The 22,551-nt window shown below is 49.0% G+C and overlaps 1 protein-coding gene across 1 annotated transcript in view; it reads left to right on the top strand.

Annotated features, from left to right (window-relative positions):
- LOC142579130 (uncharacterized) overlaps positions 1-2,574 on the top strand; it is a 46,150-nt gene extending 43,576 nt beyond the window's left edge. Inside the window, exon 3 of the mRNA XM_075689036.1 lies at positions 1,834-2,574. Within this exon, the coding sequence (XP_075545151.1) occupies positions 1,834-2,486 (653 nt within the window). The 3' untranslated portion in view covers positions 2,487-2,574. The remainder of the gene's footprint in view (positions 1-1,833) is intronic.
- The last annotated feature ends 19,977 nt before the right edge of the window (positions 2,575-22,551 follow it).

The raw sequence follows: 22,551 nt of genomic DNA, 5'->3' as shown, positions 1-22,551 counted from the left end.
CACCTACCCTGCTTAATTTAATCACGTGTACTGTACATATTTTGTTGTGATGACCATTATATTGACACTCCAGGCGCATTTTGCCGCCGCCGTGATGTTTCGTATAAAGTGCAGGGGCGATAACACCATCGCCGCAAGTCGCGTGTTGTATGTGGGAGTGAAAGTACGCGAGGGAAACCTGCGATCGCGGCTCAATCTGGCGCTCGCGAAGGAAGTGGAGAGCAAAGGCGCCGCCTACGGTCGCTCCAAAGGCCGTGTAGTGTGCGTTGTGCTCCGGCAGCAACTAGCAACTGCCTATTTCGCACCCGGTCGCAAGGGGAACTGATGATGGCGGCTCAATCTCGCGCCCGATAGGGAGGAAAGCGGGGAGGCAAAGGGAGGAAAAGGGGGGGGGGGACGTTTTTGGCGTACGTTGGTGCAACGTACGCCAACAAGTGCGTACGTTGCACCGCCGCCCGTGGTCGCGCGCGTCGTATCTTGGTGAAGCAGGCGTTAAGCACTCCCCATACGTGGGCCGATCCCGATGATAGCACAATACCGGGCCGACCCGCGGCGGAGCTTAAGCAGCAGTTAAGCACTCTCCATGCGTGGGCCGATCTCGAAGATAGTGCAATACCGAGCCGACCCGCGGCGGAGGTGAAGCAGTAGTTAAGCACTCTCCATGCGTGGGCCGATCCCAATGATAGTGCAATGTCGGGCCGACCCGCGGCGGAGGTGAAGCAGTAATTAAGCACTTTCCATGCGTGGCCGATCCCGAAGATAGGGCAATACTGAGCTGACCCGCGGTGTCTCTCTCTATATTTACTGATCTTTCTATGTTTCTTCACCGAACTAGATTTTTCGTTCTCGTGGACGTCCCTGCCGTTCTCCTTTCTTTCGTCTTTCGCTATGTCGTCACCAATTCGGTAATGGCACCATCTGGCAGTGCAGAACAGTATCGGCGCAGAACAATGTCACTGCGCCGATACCGTAGCCTCTGAGATGGGCATCAAGTCGCACATTTTTGAGGTCATTCCGATAGAAAAGCTCGAAGCGATAATGTTGCAGCCGCTGTAATTATGGATAGGGCGTGGTGGGCATTGTTCCGCGTGGGCGCGGCATGCAGCTTTGAATGCAAGAGGAACGACGCAAAGTAGGGGAAGGCAGCGAGGAATGGCACGCAGCGGTAACATTGTATTGCCGATAACTCCATTAATAGCAGGGACGTTCGAAAGCTTCTTCAAAAATATTCGTGATGAGGTGCCTTTTAAATACCATACACATTTGACACCTTTCATAAGATGTGTTGCCGAGCCCCTTTAGTCATGCCTCTCACTCCCTTCGTACATATCTCAGTACCATTTCTTTTTTTTCTTTTTTTGCCCGGTGCAGTGCTGTACGAGGATGTAGTCACGTCAGCTTCGGTTTGGTTTGGTGCCTATTGGTATTGCTCAACCTCCTACGAGGGTCGATCATGAATCGGGCGGCAGTGGGCAAAGAGGGGAAATAATTTACATGGAATTTTGTAAATTAAAAATGAGATCTTAAATTAATACTAATCGTTAATACGGATTTTCAGGCTATATTATTTTAAAATTTAGAGCTAATGTTGTTTTCATGATGAGGAAAATAAAACTATAAAGTTAGCATGACAGCCTCTTTGTTTCTCTTACAAAATTAAATGTGGCATCACATACGTTCCTATGCAGTATCCTAGTGCCAATTCCTCAAGAGATAGTAACACAGCAAGCGCCACTGCTCCATTCTAAGTTGGCGAAGGCAAACGTCTAGAAGACGTTTTCTGCGCATGCCGAGACGCTGGTGTTTATCCTCTGTCTTCTCTTCTACCGACAGCCGTTCTGCAGATGGTATCCGTGCTATCCTGCGCGCTACTGATCGCTTGTGTGGCCACCTTCTACAGCAAGTACGTGGTGCGCGGCCGAGGCGGCGACGAAGAGACTATGGATGGGTCCGCCACCTACGAGACCGCCACCACCACCACTACCGCGCTGCAGGAGTGCGACGAAGACACCGGCACCGGCTACCTGCTCAAGTTCGCCGCCTGGCTGCTCATAACGGTGGCGCGCATCGTCGCCGGCAGCTCGCTGCTGGCTGTTTACTTCGGGCCGGCCGTGCTGGCCTTGGCGCTGGCTCATGTGCCCGTGGTCCTGCTCTGGTCACTGGTGTGTCGCACGCGCTACAGCGCAGCCAAGTTCTTTGGCGACCTGGCGCTGGGCCTCATCACGCTTGTGTTTGTGCTCGACTACCGCGCCCTGAACCGCGAAGGGCTAGCCAGCACCATGTCTGCTGTGGTCTTCCTGTGCGCCACGTTCTTCGAGAACACTGTGTGCTTGGCTCTCGCGTACATGATGGTTGGTGGCGGGCCGCCGCACTACACCGTGCTTCTGGTGCTTGTCGGCACCCACTACGCGGCCATGACGTGCGGCGTGTTCTTGCTATTGTGCCACATCCGCATGCGCCACCGCAAGGCCGAGTACGCTTTCTGACCAGAAGAGCGCGACACCGGCAGGGCAGGAGGGGCACGCGCTGGTGTGTGCAGACTCGGGGCGAGATGACGCAAACTGCTGGCTCTATTACTTCTTTTTAATATCGCGCACAAACATTGGTGCCCTTATTTATTTCCATACGTTTCGTGGCCATCTCACACAAGCGCACGCCTGGACAGCACGTCACGGTATAGTGTTGTTCTTTGTCCTCTGTTAGTTGTTTCAGGGCCCATATAACAAAATATAAATATAGCTTTCTTTCGACGCTTTCAACACACGACAATGCAATTTTATCGCTGTTTCTACAGTTATTGTTGATGCTTGGAACTGTATTGAGATGTGTATATAACAGTTTCACGTGCGTTTCACACATTGTTCCGTCTTTGTCTCTAACGGTGAACGAAATACTTCGGGTTTCAATTTGTTGGATTGCAAGCCGAGAACATTCAAAGTCTGGATACGTCACCCATGGCGTCAGAGAACAGGAATGCGATAAAACTTGTGAATAGGATGCCCATGACAGTGAGAAGCGTGTAAATAACTACGAAGGTGATGTGGACAGATAGCACTGTACATAGCAGATCATTTTTGTGATATAGAAGTGATAAAATGCTGTGACAAGTGATACCCTAAAAAGCCTTCCTTGCGCTGAGAAAGCCAAGGAAATCCAGGAAGTTAAACCACGACTGGTGCTCCATTGGCTCCCCTGTCGCGAGAAAGTCGAAAGATGCAATCAGTGAACGTTGCCACGTAAACTTGTGTTCCCCACACAGCCAGAGGCGCCCGCCCCCGGCAACCGGAAGCAACTGTCAACAAGCGCAGTAGCGCTATAGTAACTTCCTGCTTAGATGGAGGTAAGGCCGTGCTCTGAACATCTTTCTTTCAGTGAACGATCTGTCTGTCGTCTCACGGACTGGAAAGAACACGGTGTTTGGTCGTCAGTGGAAATGACTATCAGCCATTCCGAATGCACGCGCATTCGTCGAGGTGGTATCCATAGCTGAAGAAAATAGTATCTTCGCAGTAGTAGTAGTTCTTGTCCAGTGAACATATGGCTCACACCCACTATGGGGGATTCTTCGAGAAATACGTGGATTATTACACTTTGTAATCGGAAATAAATTTTCAGCACTGCTACAGAGTAAATGCCGTTGAAAGGCGAAATTACACAATAATTTAGCATAGCGGTGTTTTGCGCAACTCATGAATGGTTCCAGGCAAAAAAAGTTATCGCAGTTTCGCCATAAGAGCGAAGCAACGAATGCGATAGCAACATGTTCGAATATTACACGAAGTGTAAGACTCGTAGCTGCAGTGGCGGTATAAAGTGGAGTAAACGGTAAGCTAAGTAAAAAACGAGCCGTTGTGCTAGGTGTCCTCTGTTTGAATCCTGGCAGCGGACAACTTCATTTACGTTTAATAATTAAAACCAAGGTCTTTCTTATCGACATTAATACCACTTTTCGGTATCGGGTATGTTTCAAGGTTCTTGCCTGGGCCAATCCCGGATGTAGTGGACATCTGCGCCAATGAATTTTTTTCATTGTTGAGCTCGTTGTTTCGCACTTTTAATATTTAAGTCAGCGAAGATTTCAGTTAAAAGGCATGCTCTGTCGGTGCTTCGTTTCGTGACATTTGTTTGTGGGCTGCCATTGTCAAAATTCTTCGTAATAATTTTCTCACGATCGTAATACCTGGTATGGACACCTTTAGTGGTGTAGCAATATAACTTGCATATACCGCATGGCATACAGCATGGCATGGCATATATAATACATGTAGGAATTATTTGCCGAACTCACGGCGACGACGACGGTAAGAATTTGCTTGGAGCGTCCATATGCCATAAAAAGTACAAAAAAGTGCAGAACAGAAAGCGCCAGTGCTCGCCGGCTCACCTTCGCGCGCTCTTTCTCGCACATGCCAGCATACGGGGCGCGGCGACGATTTTATCGTCCTTCAACTTTATTGTGAGGAAGCGCCGCAGCAGTAGCGAGCGAATTGACCTCCGTGCTGCCTCTCGCATCAAGACGAGCTAAGCCGCGGAAACTCGGCGGGCGCCGGAATCTGTCAACACCACCTACAAGACTTACGGCCGCCACACTGCGGCGTGACGTCACGCAGGTAAGATCGTCCTGGAAGTTGGCTTCATCTCGCCCGTTCACCCCATATAAGCGGCGCGCTGTCGCAAAATAAAATAAAATTCGCTCGCTTCTGTTACGCGTAGAAATTAACTAAAATGCCGCGCCTACCGCTACGTACGGAGCTTGGCTAGGAAAAAGCGTCGCAGTTTGTAGCCTCGCGCCTTAAGGAGGCGCTTTGTTTATACATGTAAGAAACCGTTTTCTGAATGATTGAAAGGGATTGATCTAAAGTTGTGTCATCACTGGTGGGTATCCACTCTATATCACGTATGTATGAGGTAATCACTTTTCAACCACGACGTGATTATTACGTATTTAACACTTCCAGATGTTCTTTTCTAATGCTTCAAAAGCCCTAACAGGTATGTTTAAAAAATGGCAAAATTTGGCATTTTATGAAGAAGTCTGCAGTTAAAAGTGGAAGAAACATGAACACTCGTAAAATCATTCTCATTTCTGCTCAGCAGGAATATCAGATCGTTTATTACATACAGCTGGACAATCTGTTATGTGTAGTGCATTATTAGTAAAAGTGCACATGTAACTGCTGTCAGGAAAAAAATTGGCGCAGTAACATTTGTGTGAATGCATTTACTGCTTCGGCACAAATTATTGCTTCAAGCATGCAGAACACAAACGTACACGATTTTCGAGAAGTAGAACAGAAAGGTAGAGATTAGAAGCCTTCTGGAAAATGGAAGGGCGTGGGGCATTTGACATTGATGAGAGAAAAAAAGCGATTTATTTCCAAACCAATATGTGGAAACAAAACTACGTAAAAGACGCCGCTTTGCCTTTTTAGCAGACAACTTGTCGTTTGCTGTTTTGCACAAGTTGTTTAGAATGGTGTTTGCTGCTGCACTCAAAATGTAATGCATGACTTGTTGAGGAGCATGCCCATTAACACAAACAGCCAGGTCATGAATATTATTGAGGATGCGATACACAAGAGCCACTAATGCTTCTTTTTGTTTAGGAAGTGCGAAGAACTGAGTGGCAAAGCGTGGACTTCTAAGCTCGTCGAGTACTATTTCTGTGGTAAGCACCGCATTATAACAAGTTCACGCGGGAACTTCTGCCCACCCCTGGTAATGCTCGTAATAAGAATATTTCTCGCAACGTCTATCTCTGCGTCAGCAATTACCAGATTTTCTTTGCATGATTGTCACAACAGTTTCTTCAGGGCTGCATGAGCGCAGTAACCCGCAACATATGTCACAGCTGGAAGCCTTGCCACTTTCTTCTCACTGTCACTGTCACTAACTGTGACATCAAACTGGCTTAACAGCGATTTGGCACTAATAATAGGAACATCGCAGAGCATGTCGATGTCTGGCAACTCGAGCACTTTCGGTAACAGCAGCTTCGTTTCGGACTTTTAAATCTAATTGACACATGGTAGTTGGGACCAGACAACTGATGGTACGAACCAAAGCGATCCTCGAGAGAATCTGTCTTAAACTTGCATGGAAAAAGATATTGCATTCCAAGTTCAAGGCAGTAGATAGTGATCTCGTGGAGCTCATGAGTTATGTGACATAAAGCTGAGTGCGTTTCCTTTGTCAAATGTCCTGCGTCACGCTTCAAATTTTTCCAGTAGTCCAGCCACTGAATCATTTTCTCCAAAAACTAACTGAGGACTTGATGTCTAGGTTACAGGTTCTTGCAGCTCGTCTGAAAGCCGCTGGCCCTTTCGTGGAGTCTTAACGTTGAGCCGTGCTATCTGCATGCTGAAGGTTGCTGTTATGAAGTGCTGCCACAGTTGATGAATTGAAGATTCTTAATGCCAAATTTACATTTTGTCTCTCCATGTTGGAAGGATTTAAGGCCTTCAATGACAATGTCGGAGCAATCTTCAAAAGCTCATTTTGCTCAGACTCACGCAGCTCACATAAAGTGTTCAATGAGGCTGTTAAAATTTTGTTTGAGGTCTGTACTTTCTGGATCTGGGTAGTACATGCACTTCCTGCATTGCGTTGATTTAACCAGTTATTTCTGACACATTTCAACAAGTGGACAGGGTCGACAACAAAAAACAAAGATCGTGATTGGTCAGCTGGATGTTGATAAACTGCCTTTAGTCTGGAAACAGGGAGCTTGAAAATGGGGGCTCTAAAACAACGACATTGTCTTTCTGTTGATGGAATTGTTGTCACAGATGATAGCAATCAATTTAAACCTTACATGCTCAATCTGGACAACTAGCATTCGCAAAAAAATCATGCACGAACTTTGCACCAATTGTAGCCACTGGCAAAATATGCACAACATCTGATTAGAACGGAGACTCGGAGTCATAAAGACATATGCTGTTTTTGCTGGGCTTGCAGTATTGACTGCTGCACCTGTTATTGATCCAGCTTTGAAATCAAAATATGACTGAATGTTGATTTCATCCATCATAAAAGTTGCTATCTTTTCATGTTCTTTCATTGTGGTAGCAACCTTCTTAGCATATGACAAGAAACAGGAGTTTTGCTGTTCTGTGGCTGGGCTAACTTGTTGAGCGGGGCAAACACGTCTTATTATTTCAAGATGAGGCAACTTTATCTTCAATGAACATCTCAAGAATGTAGAGGAGACTTGCAAATACCAGCAGGTCTGGCGAGTAGCGTGCTGCGTTGTTATAGATGAGCCCCACTTGAGATTTTACAAGCTTCACGATTTCCAGGTGCCATCCGTGTAACTGATGTTGCTGATCATTGCCTATCAACTCATCCAACAGTACCACCACAGTTGCAAGCACTTTATTAGCCCACTGAACATTGTTGGAAGAATGAGGAGTGTGCAGAAACTCAACATGATGACGAATGTCCCTTAGTTGCCGTAACTCCTGCTACTGTGCAGGTACACTGACACCATCAAGTTCCACAACACGTGTGTCCCCAAAATACACTTCCACACACATGCTGTCTCGAGCTATCACTGACGAACGCACAGATCTACAGTCAAATCTACAAATAGAACCTTCGATTCCATGTTGATCACGATGAGAACGATGAGGCCTCGACGGTGGCGCCGCCCGTGCTGGCCTTGGCGTAGCAGACGACGGCTAACACGCTACCGGAGGAAATCCGCGGAAAAGTTCGTTCGAGCCCTACGGAGCAGTTTTTTTAATCGAGATCTTGCTTCATCAGTCGGTAACTGGCCTTAATAATTTCGTGTTGGAATTGCGGAAAAAATAGAGAAAAGGACCATTATTTAAGGCGTAAAGCATGCGCACGTTGAGAGTTCGTGTTGCTGAAACACGACGCATGCACGCGGTGTGCTCAAATACGCTCGTAATTACCAGAGTTTCAGGTTTTGACAGCGTGAAAGTATGTGTGCGTGGTTTCGTAGGTTCACATACAGTGCATAAAAACGCATGTGATACCCATTTACTTAATCGGACGCATAAAAATGTTCATCCTTATCAGCAGGCCTGCGGTCCTTTGCGGCCTTTCTCGGCCATTATAGTCCTTCCTGCACACAAAACGTGCGAGTAGCCGCTGCTCATGCCTCCAATATTGAGGACGCGTCCATCAGCAGCCAGGATTGAGGCGAAATGCAAGAGGCCTGTGGAGAGATTCCTCGTTGGTGTTCCGTAATTCTCGCACGGGCGCGGTATGTTGCACCAGTGGCTGGGCGTTATTTTTTTTTTCGTTGTGGTATGCTTTGGTAAACGCGACCATAGATCGTTTTTTTTTTTTACAAGTATTGTTCAAGTAGTTAGCATGGATAGTTGGGCGTGTCGGTTAAGCATGATCTGAATGAAGGCGCGACAACGATGGTGGAGGAAGAGGGAACACACAGACACACGGGGTGCCACTTCCAACAATGTTTAATCAGGAAAAAACGCCACTATTTTATACAGGCAACGCAATCACAGTTTCTGAATGCGCATTCGCGTTCGTGTCTTTGCGTGATAGTGATATTGATGCAACACTTGTGTTGCATCAATATCGCTGTTGCGCAAAGAACTGCTTTACCTGAACGCGAATGCGCACTGAGAAACTGTGATTGCGCTCCCTGTATAAAATGGTGGGGTTTTTTCCTCATTAAACATTGTTGGAAGTGGCGCCCTGTGTGTGTGTGTGTTCCCTCTTCGCCCACCATCGCTATCGTGCTTTCACTTCAGATCATGCTTCAGTAGGGCACATGTAACGGCTACCAGAGGCCTCTGGAGAGCACGTGACATTACAAGTATTCCCGTTGCCGCTTTGGTGCCCTGGAGGCGCCGTCAGTAATACTAAATAACGATACGTTGTTACAACTAGTAAATAATATCTAATAAAGAAATACACTCACGCCGAGCCGCCAACTCCTGGCGCAGCGCTACCGCGCCCGCACGGGAATTGCGAAACGCCAACGAGGAATTTTCCGGCCCACGTACAACTACGATCAAAGTGCACGTTAAACATCCCCAGGCGACTTAAATAAAGTTATCCGGAGCCATCCACTACGACCTCCTTCGGGACGTTAAAAACGTTAATCACCACAAACCAAATCAATACATGCGGGCGTACATTCGAAGCCAGCGACTGCATCCGTAAGTCATAGTGAGCCTTGCAAAAGCGTCGAGAATGTGGTAACTTCTGGTGTAGCTCAAAACATAGCATGAATAGAGTCGATTTTATGTCACAGGCCAGCTGCAATGCGTACACTTTCGCCGCAAGACAAAACTACATGAAACAAAGAGAGCACATTCGAAAAAAAGTCAACTTAAATGCGCTAAAAGCACGCACACCATGAACACATATACTTTTTCGAAGCGGCAGGCGTGAACTAGGCTCAAAAGAAGAGCTTGTGAGTAACCGTGGCACTTCACAAAGCCGTGTGTCCTTTGCCACTTCGTCGAAGTCAGCCCGCCCGATCCTATGTATCCACACTTTTCTTCTTTGTGCGTTGCGCTTGCCGGATGGTAAAGAAAAAAGTCTTTTGCCTTCGGTTGCGTCAACCGAAGGCGGAGCAGCAAGGCATCACAATTAAGTTCTCGTCCCCTAACACCTCGATTTGTTCCGCCAACGCACTCGATCAGTCCGTTGGCGCGTACTTTCGTCGCGCAGGGCCAGCAATGGCGGTCGGAGCTCGCTGGAAAGAAAAAAATATACAGAAGCGCGGCGCCTGCTTCCATGTGACACAGACTGGCCAATGGGGGAGCGGAGGAGGAAATGTCGGGGAGAGCGGGCTGGCGGAAAGATCTAAGAATGGCGCTACTTATGGAAAATTGAGGGGCTTTACCGCATCGCGGCCCACGCAAGAGGCCGCGTTTTTACCAGAAAGCCCGCCTTCGTGCATAGTGTTCGCGGCCAGCTTTGCCCGGTAAATATTACGGGTACATTACGGTAAACTACGGTTACGGTTACCGCCGGGAAGCGTGAGAAGCAGTCGGGGATATTTGAATGCTATCGCGTTCCGCTTTTAAAGGCAACGCTTAAGCGTCCTCCATATTTATTACGATAGTAATTATATGGACAATTCAAGCACATTTCTGTCGTCGTCGTTGTCGTCGTCGTCGTAATGGTCTGTATAAAATCCAAACACGATAAAGCCCCAACCAGACGTACGCGTTGGAACGCGTCCGCAACGTGCCGCGCTCACTCGATGTTGCATCGCGCCCGACGGAGGAAGAGGGCGCGCACCCAAATGATGCACGAGTTGCCGCGCTTCGTCGCCTGTTTAGTCGCGGCGGCGCAGTGTTGCTAGGTTCCTGTGTTGAAGGCATGCCAGCCTTCTCTTAACGGTCCCATTAAGCAATGTGCCAAAGATGACAATAAAACAGAATACGCTTTAACTTAGAGAGAGAGAGAGAATGAAACCTTTATTTGAAGTAGTGATTTGTCAGTCGAGGTAAGAGGGTCCCTTACTACAGGAACCCTCTGGCTTGGATCGCCCTCCGGGCGAGGGCGACGAGTTCGCGCTGGTCGACCAGGTCCGGCTTGGAGATCGCAGCCTCCCACGTTTCATGTGGAACATTGCTTTAACTTAAAATTTGTTTTTATATTTTACAAAAGACGGTGCGGGACTCCTAGTGGTTCAGTCAGCTCAACTGCATGCGACTTAATACGAGTATTGTGGACTTGGTGAAACCTGCAGCAGCATCGGCATAGCATCACTTGCGTGCTATGTGCCTTACGCGTGCTGCACGCCGTGTCAGGTCCCGAACTTCGGCGATGAGCATTTCATTATTAATGCAGCCCTTGCGGCTGAAGACTTCAGCGGCTGCCATCATAAAATACCAAAACCCGCGCGTAACTCCCATCACAACGCTGTTAGATACGGACCCTTTTGCTGGCATCACTCGATATCACCAGACCACATCCAATCGCCGTCGTATTCCAATTAAGGTGCGCAGCAGCGCGTCTAACACGCTCCCGGACCTGTCGGAATAGTTGGCGACCCCCACCCGAGGCGCCGCACGTCGAGTTATTGTTTCCACCCCCTGCTTGACTTTTCCCGAAAGTGCAACGGGAGCCTAGCACGGTTCCAGGAAATCTTGGTCCCGAGCGAAGCTGTTTTGCAGCTCTGAAAAGCCGCTCGAAAACAACCCGTCTACTCCAGCTGAGCGCTTGCAGAGCAGGAGGCAACGCCGTGGCAAGTCACCCCTCGCACAATGGAGCCATTCGAGCAACCCCCATCCGCCGATTGTGACGGCACTTGCAGGCCATGAGGCAACGCCGGTGACAAATGACCCATTCGACAGTGGAGCTTTTGGAGCAACCCCATCCGCCGATTGTGACGGCACTTGCATGGGCGGCTACCATTAGAGAAAAAGGACGACACCTGAGCGGGCTCAACGATTGGCCGAAAATGACGTAACCCCGAGACAACAAAGGGGTTAAAAGCGAGAGACAGCGAGCAGAGAGAAGCATTCCTTCATTCATTCATTTTTTCGTTCTTCTTGCCACGGGCCGCAGCGTCCGATTTGCTGCCGGCCATCAATGACTTTACGACTGTTAATTACTGTGTGTTATTAGTGTAAATGATGTAAACAAACCTTGTCTCATCTCAACATCCTCCTCAACGTCGGCCAACTCCCGCACTCAACAGCAAGATCCAATAACGCACACAGCATGCCCGGGCTTGCCTGCACGCCGCGCGAAAAATCTTTCCGGAGGTCACGTTGGTTCGCAGTGGTCACGTGAGGCGCGTCGGGCAGGTGACGCGGGCGGCCGCTTCCGGCGCAGGCTCAAAAAACCTAGCAATGCAAGGTCTCCACGCCACCGCGCGTCGATACGCGATGCAGCCTCCGCGCCTGACGCCATACGCGCTCAGTCGCGGTGCGGCACGTGCGGCCGCGTGCGAGTGCGTACGTCTGGTTGGGGCTTAATATCGACGCCGCGCGCGGTACGCTGTATGTGCGAGTGAAAGCGTACGAGGGTCAGTCGCGCGCGCGCGCGCTATGAGGAAGGAGGAGAGGAAGCGCACCGCCTCCTTTAGCGCGCGAGGCACACGGGGGGAGGCGAGGAAGGAGGAGCGTTCTACTCCGGCGGCTGTAGGCGGCCCAGGCCATTGGCTTCACCTGCTAGGCCTCCTGATCCCAACGCCTAGTGTGGCCGTCTTGCTGGGTCACGCTAGGGCCAACTGGCTGCTCCTGGCCTACCCCGAGGAGCGACCGCCAAGACCTGCAGCATCTACGACCAGCCATGTAGGCTACACTGGCCTACCATGCCACAGGCATACGGAAGATCACTTTGCCCACTCGACATGCTGTAAATCAATAAAATTCGCCCGTGCTGCGGATGGCTGTCGGAGCGGTGGGTGGGTGGTTGGGGGGGTTTGCTGGATTTCTTCATTAGGAGCACATTATACAAAATGCGCTTAAATACTTGTCCTAGTCATCATACTTACCTTTTTCTTTTCATAACTCATACAGGCTTGCCTCCGATTTTTTATTTAACTAATTGGCTTTTATATAAATTTTATTTGGGATAGCATAGGCTTCCCCAGTTCATTTATTTTTACTCCTGCTATACCTAACTGGTGGTGCGGGCTTCCCCAGTTTATTTTTATTTATTTTTACCTATTGGGGACAAACAAAGGTTACGGTGCGGCCACGCGGGCGCCGTATCTTGCAAGCAATCTGCGACGTGGAGAAAGTGTGCGCCCGCGCGGGCCTCATCTTCAAAGCGTTCCGCGATGTGGACAAAGTATGTGAATTGCCGATAGCTTCGTATGCGCTGCGCTTTCGACATTTAGTTCGCGTTACAACGAGAGACATTGCAGCGAGAGCTTACTCACTCCAGCGTTTCGACAATGAGTTTCCGCGGTCATCGAGCAAGATGTGTTCATGTTTACCTCTGTGCGCGTGACACTGTGTTTGTTCATTTTGTTAGTAAGCGAACATTTGCACGTTTATACGGCCGATAAAACTAATATGCTTACTTGGTATAGCTGTCGACTAATTTGCTATCGCAATCGATGCTTCGCCTTTCGGGCGACACTGCGACTTTTTAGAGCGCAGCTCTTTGGCGTCCGTTCCTGGGTTTCGCGTCGTCGTCGGCGTCGTCGTCGGCCTCGTAACCAGCTCCGCCCCCCTTTCATCCCCCCAGCGCTAGCAGCGACCGACTGATACCGCTGGATGCCGCTGACGCCGCTAGAGAGTCAAGATAACGTGACTGCATAGAACACCGTCGCCGCCATGCAGAAAGAGGAGGAAAGGGTCCCCCCCCCCTGTTCTTGTGTGGCGGATAGCTGGGGTTGACTCACTATCGCCGTCAGCGGCATCAGTCAGTCGCTGCTATCTCTTCCCTCCTCCCTTTATCGTGTTGTCCGCTTGCTGCGCGCGCTTCTGCCCCCATCGTTTGCCGCTGGGTGTACACGCCGCCCCCCTCCGCTTCCGCTTACTGCTGGTTGCTCTCGACGGCGGCGATGAGCCTCCGCTTCGGCGGCGCGAACGGCAGGGTCTTCTCGGCGGCGGCGCTTAGCCTCTGCTTCCCCCACGGCTGTGACAACCTCGCGAGGCACTTGTATAGATCTCGTCTTTGAGAATGAAGCATTGGTGTACCAAGTCGAACATATATCAGTCTATTTCTCCGACCACAAAGCTTCCTTCATGACTGTCAAGAACTGTTAGTGGAGTCTTTGTTAAAGGAATACGTGTGAAAAATAAAAAAAAAATTATGTGATAGCGCATACATGTGTTGCTCGATTTCTTTGCCTCAATCTATCCAAAAGGTGAAACAGCTTATTTGCTGCGCTCAAATTTCGCATTAGGAAGTAACGTAATCGTCGGTAATTTTTTTTTAATCGACGCTTTTCTTTTGCCTATTAAGTTGTTGCAAGTGTGTTATTTGTAATAAGCGGGTATGACCAACACCCTCAAGAGACTAGGAGGTGTTGGTATGACCTGCCTTCTTGGTGGTGACGCTCTGGGGAGAGAGAAGGGGAACTAGCATACGCAAGTTAAAATTGCGCGGATGAAGACGTCTGGCAGAAAGAGTCTACGACAGACCAGGATCCCTTTATGCATGGGCTGTGGCTCTCCTTTTGAAATCTTCCATTGCTGAAAATTTGCGGGACGGAGGTCTGCGGGTAGACTGCTTATGATTGCGCGTCGGGGCTGGCTAAAAATTGTGCCTTTACGAGTTGGCAGACGTCGGCTTGCTTTCAGAAGTTGCAGCTCAAACAGTGATCTGTAGGTGTGTTTATTCCGCTATGACAAGATGTTTTGCCTTTCAGAGAAAGTGCCAGCCTTGCAGGTGTGCAGAGCCGTGGGCCGCTCGTTCCGTGTGCCTGCAGAATAGGATCTGGGGGCCGAATTCACAAAGCGTTTCTTTCGTAAGGGCTCTCTTTCATTGGCTGGCCGCTTTCGCTAATAACATGTCCAGCATCAGGATTGGCTGAAATTTTCTTTTACGAACAATTGTAGTGCAAGAGCTTTTTGTGAAAACGGGCCTAGGGCCCGTGCCCGTATTCACAAAGCCTTTTCGTTAGCGCCAATTGAACAACATGAATTTGAAAAAGAAATTCACTGGACCCTTGTCCAGACATATCGGCGAACCGAGCCATCAAGGCTTTCTCAAAGTTTTTCGTTGATGCCAGCTTAGATTCAAGGCTGTGAATGGGCCGTTCGGACAAGGACGCGTATATAGCCCCATCCTAGCACCTTCCTCATCACCCCTAGCTCTTTTTTTCCCTCTTACCCTTCCCTCTGCAGAGAAGAGTAGCGCGCTAGAAGACTACGTTGTCTCAATAAATTATCCTCACTGTCGCTCTAAAGGTTTATCAAAAGTGAAAAATCGGCAAGTTGGCATAGAAGCATGGCTAAATTCAGAGCGCGAACTACGGGGACACGAGCTAAGGCACAAGAAGTACCTTAGCTCGTTCATGTCCCAGTAGTTCGCGCTCTGAATTTAGCCATGATCTAAAGGTTTGCTTCACATATATTCCAGCATTGGTGTTGGATCCGCTTAATTCTGTTTTAAATATGAACTACGTGCGTCCTGAAGAACAACACGCGTAATTTTTCCGTGCAGCTTAGGAGCAGCATCTAGCATTGTTACAAAATAAAGTTTTTCTGTTGTCGTGTAAATATTATTCAGTTTTGCATATGAATTTGAACCGGTTTGAAGCGTTATTTTTCTGCTCTGGAACTGAACCGTAACTGAACCGTTTTCACTCAACCTAAACAAAAACCGGAAATACAAAGAGTTTCGGTTCGACTAGAATGTTAATTGATAAGTACCGAAAAATCTAAAAGGGAGATACAAGTTCATTAAGGCAATTGGTTGGACTCAATAATGAATTCCTCGACTTTCTGGACGGCGGAGCAAGCATCCCAGTGGCTGAATTCCAGAATAGAGTCCCCAAAAGAAAGACCAACTGGTTCTTTTCTTTAATTCAGGCCAAGTCTGTAGCACAGTTATATTTAAGATGACAAACAATGCGGATAAATTATATTCGAATGTAAAATATTTGGCGGTGCGAACTTACACTTAGGAGACAAATTAAGTACTCTCGATATAACGTTTAACGAGCAAGCATAATTTGTCATTCTTGTTTGGAATATCTCGGTGATGTTCTTTCTTAGGTCGCGGGCTCGATCCTCGTTAAAGAACCCCACATGGTCAAAATTAATCCGGTGTCATCCGCTACGGAGTGTCTCATTCAGGCCGGGGTTTTAGCATGTAAGACGCCCGAATGCATTTTTTCTTAAGTCAACGGTGACTATTTCAAGAAGGCGCGAGCACTCGTGACATGCGTATTCTTAGTAGCTTTCAGGTGCGCTTGCGGTTAACTTTGATGGGTATCGCACGTTCTCTTGGGACAAAGAAACGACAACACAGCGTTGCAACCAATCGCAAGGGAATTTATTGAACCTTTCATGCCTGCAAGCCCAATCACAACCCATAAAACATGCCGATGGGCGCGCCGCGAATCGAGGTAGTACGACTCAACGCGAACGGATAGCGAGCGAATATGCTCGCCCCCATGCTGGACACCAACACCTAATCGTTCGCCTGTACGGTCACGCGAATGGTGGCACGTTTGAACGATCGTGTTCATCCATTCCGGTGTACTACTCCTAAGCCTGTCGCAGGACGGTCCCGCAAACTTTGGGCGAGCGCGCGAAACGTCCATGCAGCTTGACGACTCCAAGCCAAAGAGGGAGGACCCACTCCCTTTCGCGCCCCTGTAACCCCTGCGTTACGTGGCGTTAGCAGCATAACACTCGCGCCACCTCTGATAATATGAGGCAACCACACCGACCACCACCGGCGCTTAGCTATGCGGAGAAGCCGGATTACAGGAAACGCGAGAGCTATGTGGGGAAAACAACATCAGGGGACGCATGAGTGTTGAGCGTCCCCACAACCTTATTACAGTTAAACTTATTTCTTGAGTGGAGCAGAACCTATAGCGCAAGTATCTCTGTGTGAACTGACAACGAACGGTTTAGTGGTCCTGGGCGTCGTCGTATTACCTCAACTTCGTCTTCCTAGTTTCGAATGAAGCCCTCCAAGGCAATTCATTATTGGAAGTTTGTATCACCCCAAAGTTGAGCTCCATTTACTCACCAGTTTCTGCCATTACTGTTTTCAGGGCATTAAAAACAAAAATAGTTCTTGCGAATGCGATAAATGATTATCCATAGTGAGTGTTACAGTCCAACTATTATCTGCACCAAGAAAATGTCCGGCTTTACTATAGTGCCGAAAATTACGCGTTAAAATGATTCAAGACCAAAACAGAGTCCGAGAAGAACCTTAATGCGACTTATAAACGAAGCCATGTCAAGTCGTAAAATATTCACGAGGCACCCATCAATCCCATGCACAATGATTAAGTGACTGTAGTGCCAGCTATTTCTCTAGTATGCTTAGTATGAAGTTATGGCGTCTAGTAAGCATCTAATAAGCCCAAGGGTTAGACAGCTTACCGTTAGTACGTCTCAGAACTGCGGGGTTTGATTCCAATAACTAGAGATACTTTCATGAGATGAGCGAGAGAGCGTGCATGCGTGTGTGCATCTGCACGGTCACCATTCTACGAGAAAAAGAAGAGTCTATATTACGCCGATATGACGTAGATATAAAAAAAATAGTGAACCTGCAGGCCTTTGGCTCAGGGATAAAGCTGCTGCTATTCCTTAAATGTTAATGTGTTTTCCTTTAAATTGGAACACCTTGGAGCTGCGCCATTGGGTTCTCCCGCACAGTAGCTACGCTGCCTTGCAAGTGCTTCGAATTTCTGCAGCCAGCGTTCTGCCACGTCTTCCGCGTTTCGACTATGGGTGTAAACGCCGGGAAATATGGCTCGTACATCTACTGACGTAGGGTCGATGAGGAGAGCAATAGGGGCTTGTTGGTACGGCATATCTTATTTTGTTATAGCGCAAGGTTGACACGGACAACAGAAGGCACATCTGATACACACGGCGCTACTTTCAACAACAGATTTATTTCTCGTTCTCGTCGCTATATATACACCCTCGACCCGTCATACAGCACGTGTAAAATTTTTGGAAAAATAAACAAAAAATATAAACTGGGAACCACACGTAGGCAGTTTCTTGACCCACATGTTCACAGACATGTACACGTTCAACGCGAACAAAGATAATTCAGCTCTTTTGAAGATAATGAAATGGAAGGTTTACTGACGCATGCGTCGCCAAATGTTGATATGTGTCTGGCTTCTACTATCAAGCGCGTCATTTCACACCTGCTTCTACTCATGATGACTGTTTCTTTAAATCTTGGTTTGCACTTGCATCTGTGGCAATGGATGGCAAGAAAGCCGTCAGCGGCCAAGTTCTTAACTTTGTTACTGTGTTCTCGTAGCCTGTCATTTATGCATCTGCCTGCTTGACCGATGTCCTGCGCGATGCTGTTTTTATACTCTGCTTTCACACCTTCTCATCTCTCTCCCCAGCTGTGCGAATTCTTGTTTTTTTTTTCCACTGCGGGAAAGAGGACTGCCGAAGCCAGCGCGCGGGTTTTTATCGGAGAGCAATGACGTGACACCACCCGTCAGAGAGGAAAGGCGACGCTAGAAACTCGTTTTCACACCCGCGTCGAATGGGCACAATGCCCTCTGGAGCTCCCTGGCCATGAAGTTGTCATGACACCAGTGAAGTTGTCATGAGATATGCGTTATGGAATAGCGCTAACATTTTGTTGAATAACTTTTGTGGTCGCATGAACGGTAAACTCTTTGACGTCGACGATAAATCAAGGCAAAGAAGCTACTCTGAAGAAGAGGGCAGCACTGTGATTTTTCAATATAAGCCATGCTCCCTGTCATCATGTACCCGAAATTCGTTCTTAGTCCTAAGGTTGAACCATTCCATTTTTCATGGACGGGCTTTTTAATAATGGAGCACGTAAATAGTTTTGCTTAAATAAAATCATAGTAGAACACGCTCTGGGCTCTGCGGGCCATCTATTCAACTATGCCTAAAAAACAATAACTGCGCTCCGGTTAACGTTAAGGCTGTTTCACATGGCGCGATTTTCAGTCAGCGACACAGCGATCGAATTCCGTCGCTCAGCGACCGCCGCGACGTCGTGGGCTCTCCGCGGCTGGATTCCAACAAGTTGGTCGCGCCGTCTTCGGGTCGCAGCGATCGGCGCGATGTGGGAGGGGCAATGTGTGTGACGAAACCAAGCGCCGTCAAAATAGGTGCTTTCCTGTTTTACCACGCGTTGGTAGCTCTGTGGAGCAATGTCGCCCGCCAGTTTTAGCTATGTTTTAATAGGGCGTACCCACCAGCGTTTGCGGCTTAGGAGCTTCATAAACATTTTTCTTTCCTTCCGCGTACACAATTCGTTTAAAAGGAGAAGCTGCACGCTATCCAGGTCGGGAGAAGGACGCCCCTTCAACATAAGGCACGTATACCCACTTGATCGCCACCGTCGTCAACATCTTCATCGCTACAAATTGCGCCAGCTGCTTATACATGCACACTCAATAGTAGCTTGTTCTTCTTCAAAAGCAAATACTCATCCAGGAAAAAAAGATGTGGCTTCCATAGTAACAACGAAACTAGAGTGTACTAAACGGAATCACCCCACCGACGCCGCACAAGCCGTACGCTCATACTTGCGATGTTGTGCAGCGCCTCACTCACCGTATGTGCAAGCTGTCGTAAAGTCTCAACGCTTTTAAACATTAAAATATAGTGTACCTATTCTATTCTCGAATAATAATAGGAAAATTTGAATATTTTATTTGTTTCCATGTTGTTTTTATTTAACGATGTAGTCATGGATACTTCGTGAGCAGGGGGCAACCTCGCGCGTCGCTGCGACGGAAATCACGCTGCCGCAAACGCATGTGAAAGCTGTCTGCGAAAATCGCTCTGCGACGTGCGCGGCAGAACGACATTTTTCGCCCCAATCGCGCCATGGGAAAGAGCCTTTACACGTAAGTGCGCGATCCCTTCATTCAACCCGTATCCCGGAGCACGCCGCCGGCCTCCTCTCCGTAACGTCACTCGCCGAGCGCTCAGGCCTTTTCTTGTCTATGTGTTGTTGGTCCAGAGGGGATGTAGATAAAACTGCAGGAAGGAGGGTGCAGAAGAGGCACATCCCATACAAGGAAGGAGAGGGGGGTGGGGGTGGAGGTGACGTTAGAAGGGCCGGTTGCGGGGAAACTGAATAAACTTAAGTTCAAGGTACGGTACAGTATACGTTGCTGCTATCTCTGAAAAATAGCCACAATGCAAATATGTCAAGAGGACAAACTACGCAGGGCGTGAAGAAGTAGAGCCGCATTACTTAAACCGCACCGCAGGGTCCAGGCAACACTACAAAAGTGGTCGACCGTCAAATCAACACTTCTGTGCCTGCCGCGGTAGCTTTGCGGCTATGGTATTGCTAGAGTCCGTGGATTTGATTCCAACCGCAGCAGCCGCATTTCGATGGGGGCGAAATAGAAAATGCACACGCAATTAGATTTTGGGACGCGTTAAAGAACATCACGGTGTCAAAATTAATCCGGAGTCCGCCACGGCGTGCCTCATAATCCGATTGGGGTTTTGGCACGTACAGCTCCATAATCCAATTCAAGTTGAACACTTCTGCCACAATGCGGTGTGCCATGTGAAGCAATGAATATGCTCAACCCTCCCGGAAGTTATGAAATATGGCGCACAACAACGCCTCAAGAAAACACCTCTCCCTGTGTGCGCAGTGTACTACCAGAGTCCTTCCATGTTTTTCTGGTCACGAAACTCCGCCGTCACGCTATGGGAGAGGTTCATATGCTGCCCAAAGGTGCCGCGACGCGGCGCCACTGTGCCACAGAGGGCATCGTTCGCGTACCGAAATGCGTGCGCAGTGCGAGGCGAGCTGACTTTTCGGGTACGTGCTCTGCATGTGCTGTGCTATTTTTCGAGTGTTGGGCTGTTTGGTTGAAGTGGTGGGGTGGGACAACGATGCCGAACACGTGTTGCGTGCCTGGGTGCCGTTCCGGCTACAAGGGCACGACCGAAAAGGTGTCGTTGTTCTGTTTACCTAATAACAAGGAGCAGCGCGAGAAATGGAAGCGGGCCATACCGCGGCAGGAAAGTGGCGGTTTTAATTTCGAATCGAAGTATACACGTGTGTGCGCGAAACACTTTGACGCCTCGGACATCGTCACTGCGTACAATTTCAACATCAACGGCGACGACGTGTCCCTGGAGCGTGAGAAGCCGACGCTGAACACATTTGCTTTATGCTTTGTTGCAACCTCAATTTGTGTTATACCAGGTGTTTGGATCGCACCGCTGGTACGATCTGTTGGGAACTCGGCGCTGACGCCCGTGGTTGTACCTGGGTCGCAAGCCCCAAGGGTAGCGTTGGCCTGGCGGCCTGGGGTACAACTGGAAGCATCCGAAGGTCCCGGCAAAGCATGAGTCGACTGGTAACAACGAAACAACTTGTTTATTTTAACATCGCAAAGAGTTGGCGGTCAGGTTTGACCGAAGTAGAGAGACGGGAGAGCACTTCACTCAACAGAAGAAATCGGAGCCCTCCTTTTGGCGTCCGGGGCAGCTGTTTTTATACTCTCGCAGTTGAGGGCAAGAAGGAACCCCTCAAAAGACGAGCACGTGAATGTACAATGGGCTAATGGTGACGCACACTGTCGTAGCGCTGCCGTAGCACCATGTCGAGCACGATCTCGTAGCACCCTGTTGTAGCGATGCCGTAGCACCATGTCGAGCACGATCTCGTAGCACCCTGTTGTAGCGATGCCGTAGCACCATGTCGAGCACGATCTCGTAGCACCCTGTTGTAACGCTGCCGGTCGGGCACAATGACTCTAATGAGAGGATGATCCCTGCTTTCGCAGCGCCTGGTTCTGGCACAATGACTGGAATGCGAGGGTGATCCTTTGCGGTCGCATCGCCGCAGTCGCGCCTGGAAACACCTGCCGATGAGCGTTGCGGCGACGACGATCGGGCCAAAATGTCTGCCGCCCCGCCGCAGTCGCGCCGGCAAAACCACGTGTCGCAGGCGAAACGCAACAGACCGCCCCGCCGGGGGAAGGAGATCCCGATGGACAGGGGACTGCATCCGCTGTCCGGAGGGATGTCGCTCGATGATGCTCATAACCGAAGTTGGGCGTCCCTCGACGTTTCTTGAGCGCAGCGCACAGAGAAGGCCTCGTTCTCTAGTTCAGGTTCGCACGGGACACTGCAAAGTGACTTCGGGAGAGTTCACATTTTTGTTCTCGTTCCCGGCAAGCGTTAGAACTACGCTGAAACTCAACCGCTCAGTCAGCAAGCACGGCACAACCCTCACTAAGCCCTGCCAGGCTCTTCCCCCTTTTTATACCACTGCCTAGTTCCTTACAGTAGTCTAGCATCACTCAGAACGCGTCCACAAATTGAAAAATTGCACTAGAAAGCATATCATCACTTTGAAACACTAAACAAAAAGCAATATGTTAATAAAAAAAAAAATCCTGCCTCAGGAAGAAAAACATCAGTAACAAACAATTTTGAGGCTGATTCCTACGTTAGGGGCTTCGACTTAAGCCATCGGCGTTACCGTTGAGACTCCCCTTTTTGTAACGCACCTCAAAGGAATATTGTTGTAAAGCGAGGCTCCAGCGCAGGAGGCGGCCATTTTTGGGAGAGATGGTCTGCAGCCATTGGAGAGGGCAGTGATCCGTCTCAATGATAAACCTCGAGCCGGCTAGATAGCATGACAATTTCTGAACGGCCCACACGAGACACGCACACTCTTTCTCGGTGGCGCTATACGCCTGCTCACGACTGGTCAGCTTACGACTAGCATACAGGACGGGGTGTTCTACTTCTCCATCGTAGCTGCGGAATCGCGAAGCACTCGGCACTCTTTCCCGTTCACGAGGAGGTCTCGCATGTAAGGCTCGAGAAGCTTCATGTTCTCGTCAGTGCTGCCTATTGAAAAAAACACAACTTTTGGTGTTGTTTCCGGACACTGCGCCGAAAAGTGACCCGGCTTCTGGCACGTATAACAAACGCG

This window comes from Dermacentor variabilis, chromosome 1, assembly GCF_050947875.1.
Source record: "Dermacentor variabilis isolate Ectoservices chromosome 1, ASM5094787v1, whole genome shotgun sequence".
Classification (NCBI taxonomy): domain Eukaryota; kingdom Metazoa; phylum Arthropoda; class Arachnida; order Ixodida; family Ixodidae; genus Dermacentor; species Dermacentor variabilis.
This window is presented reverse-complemented; position numbering and strand designations above follow the sequence as displayed.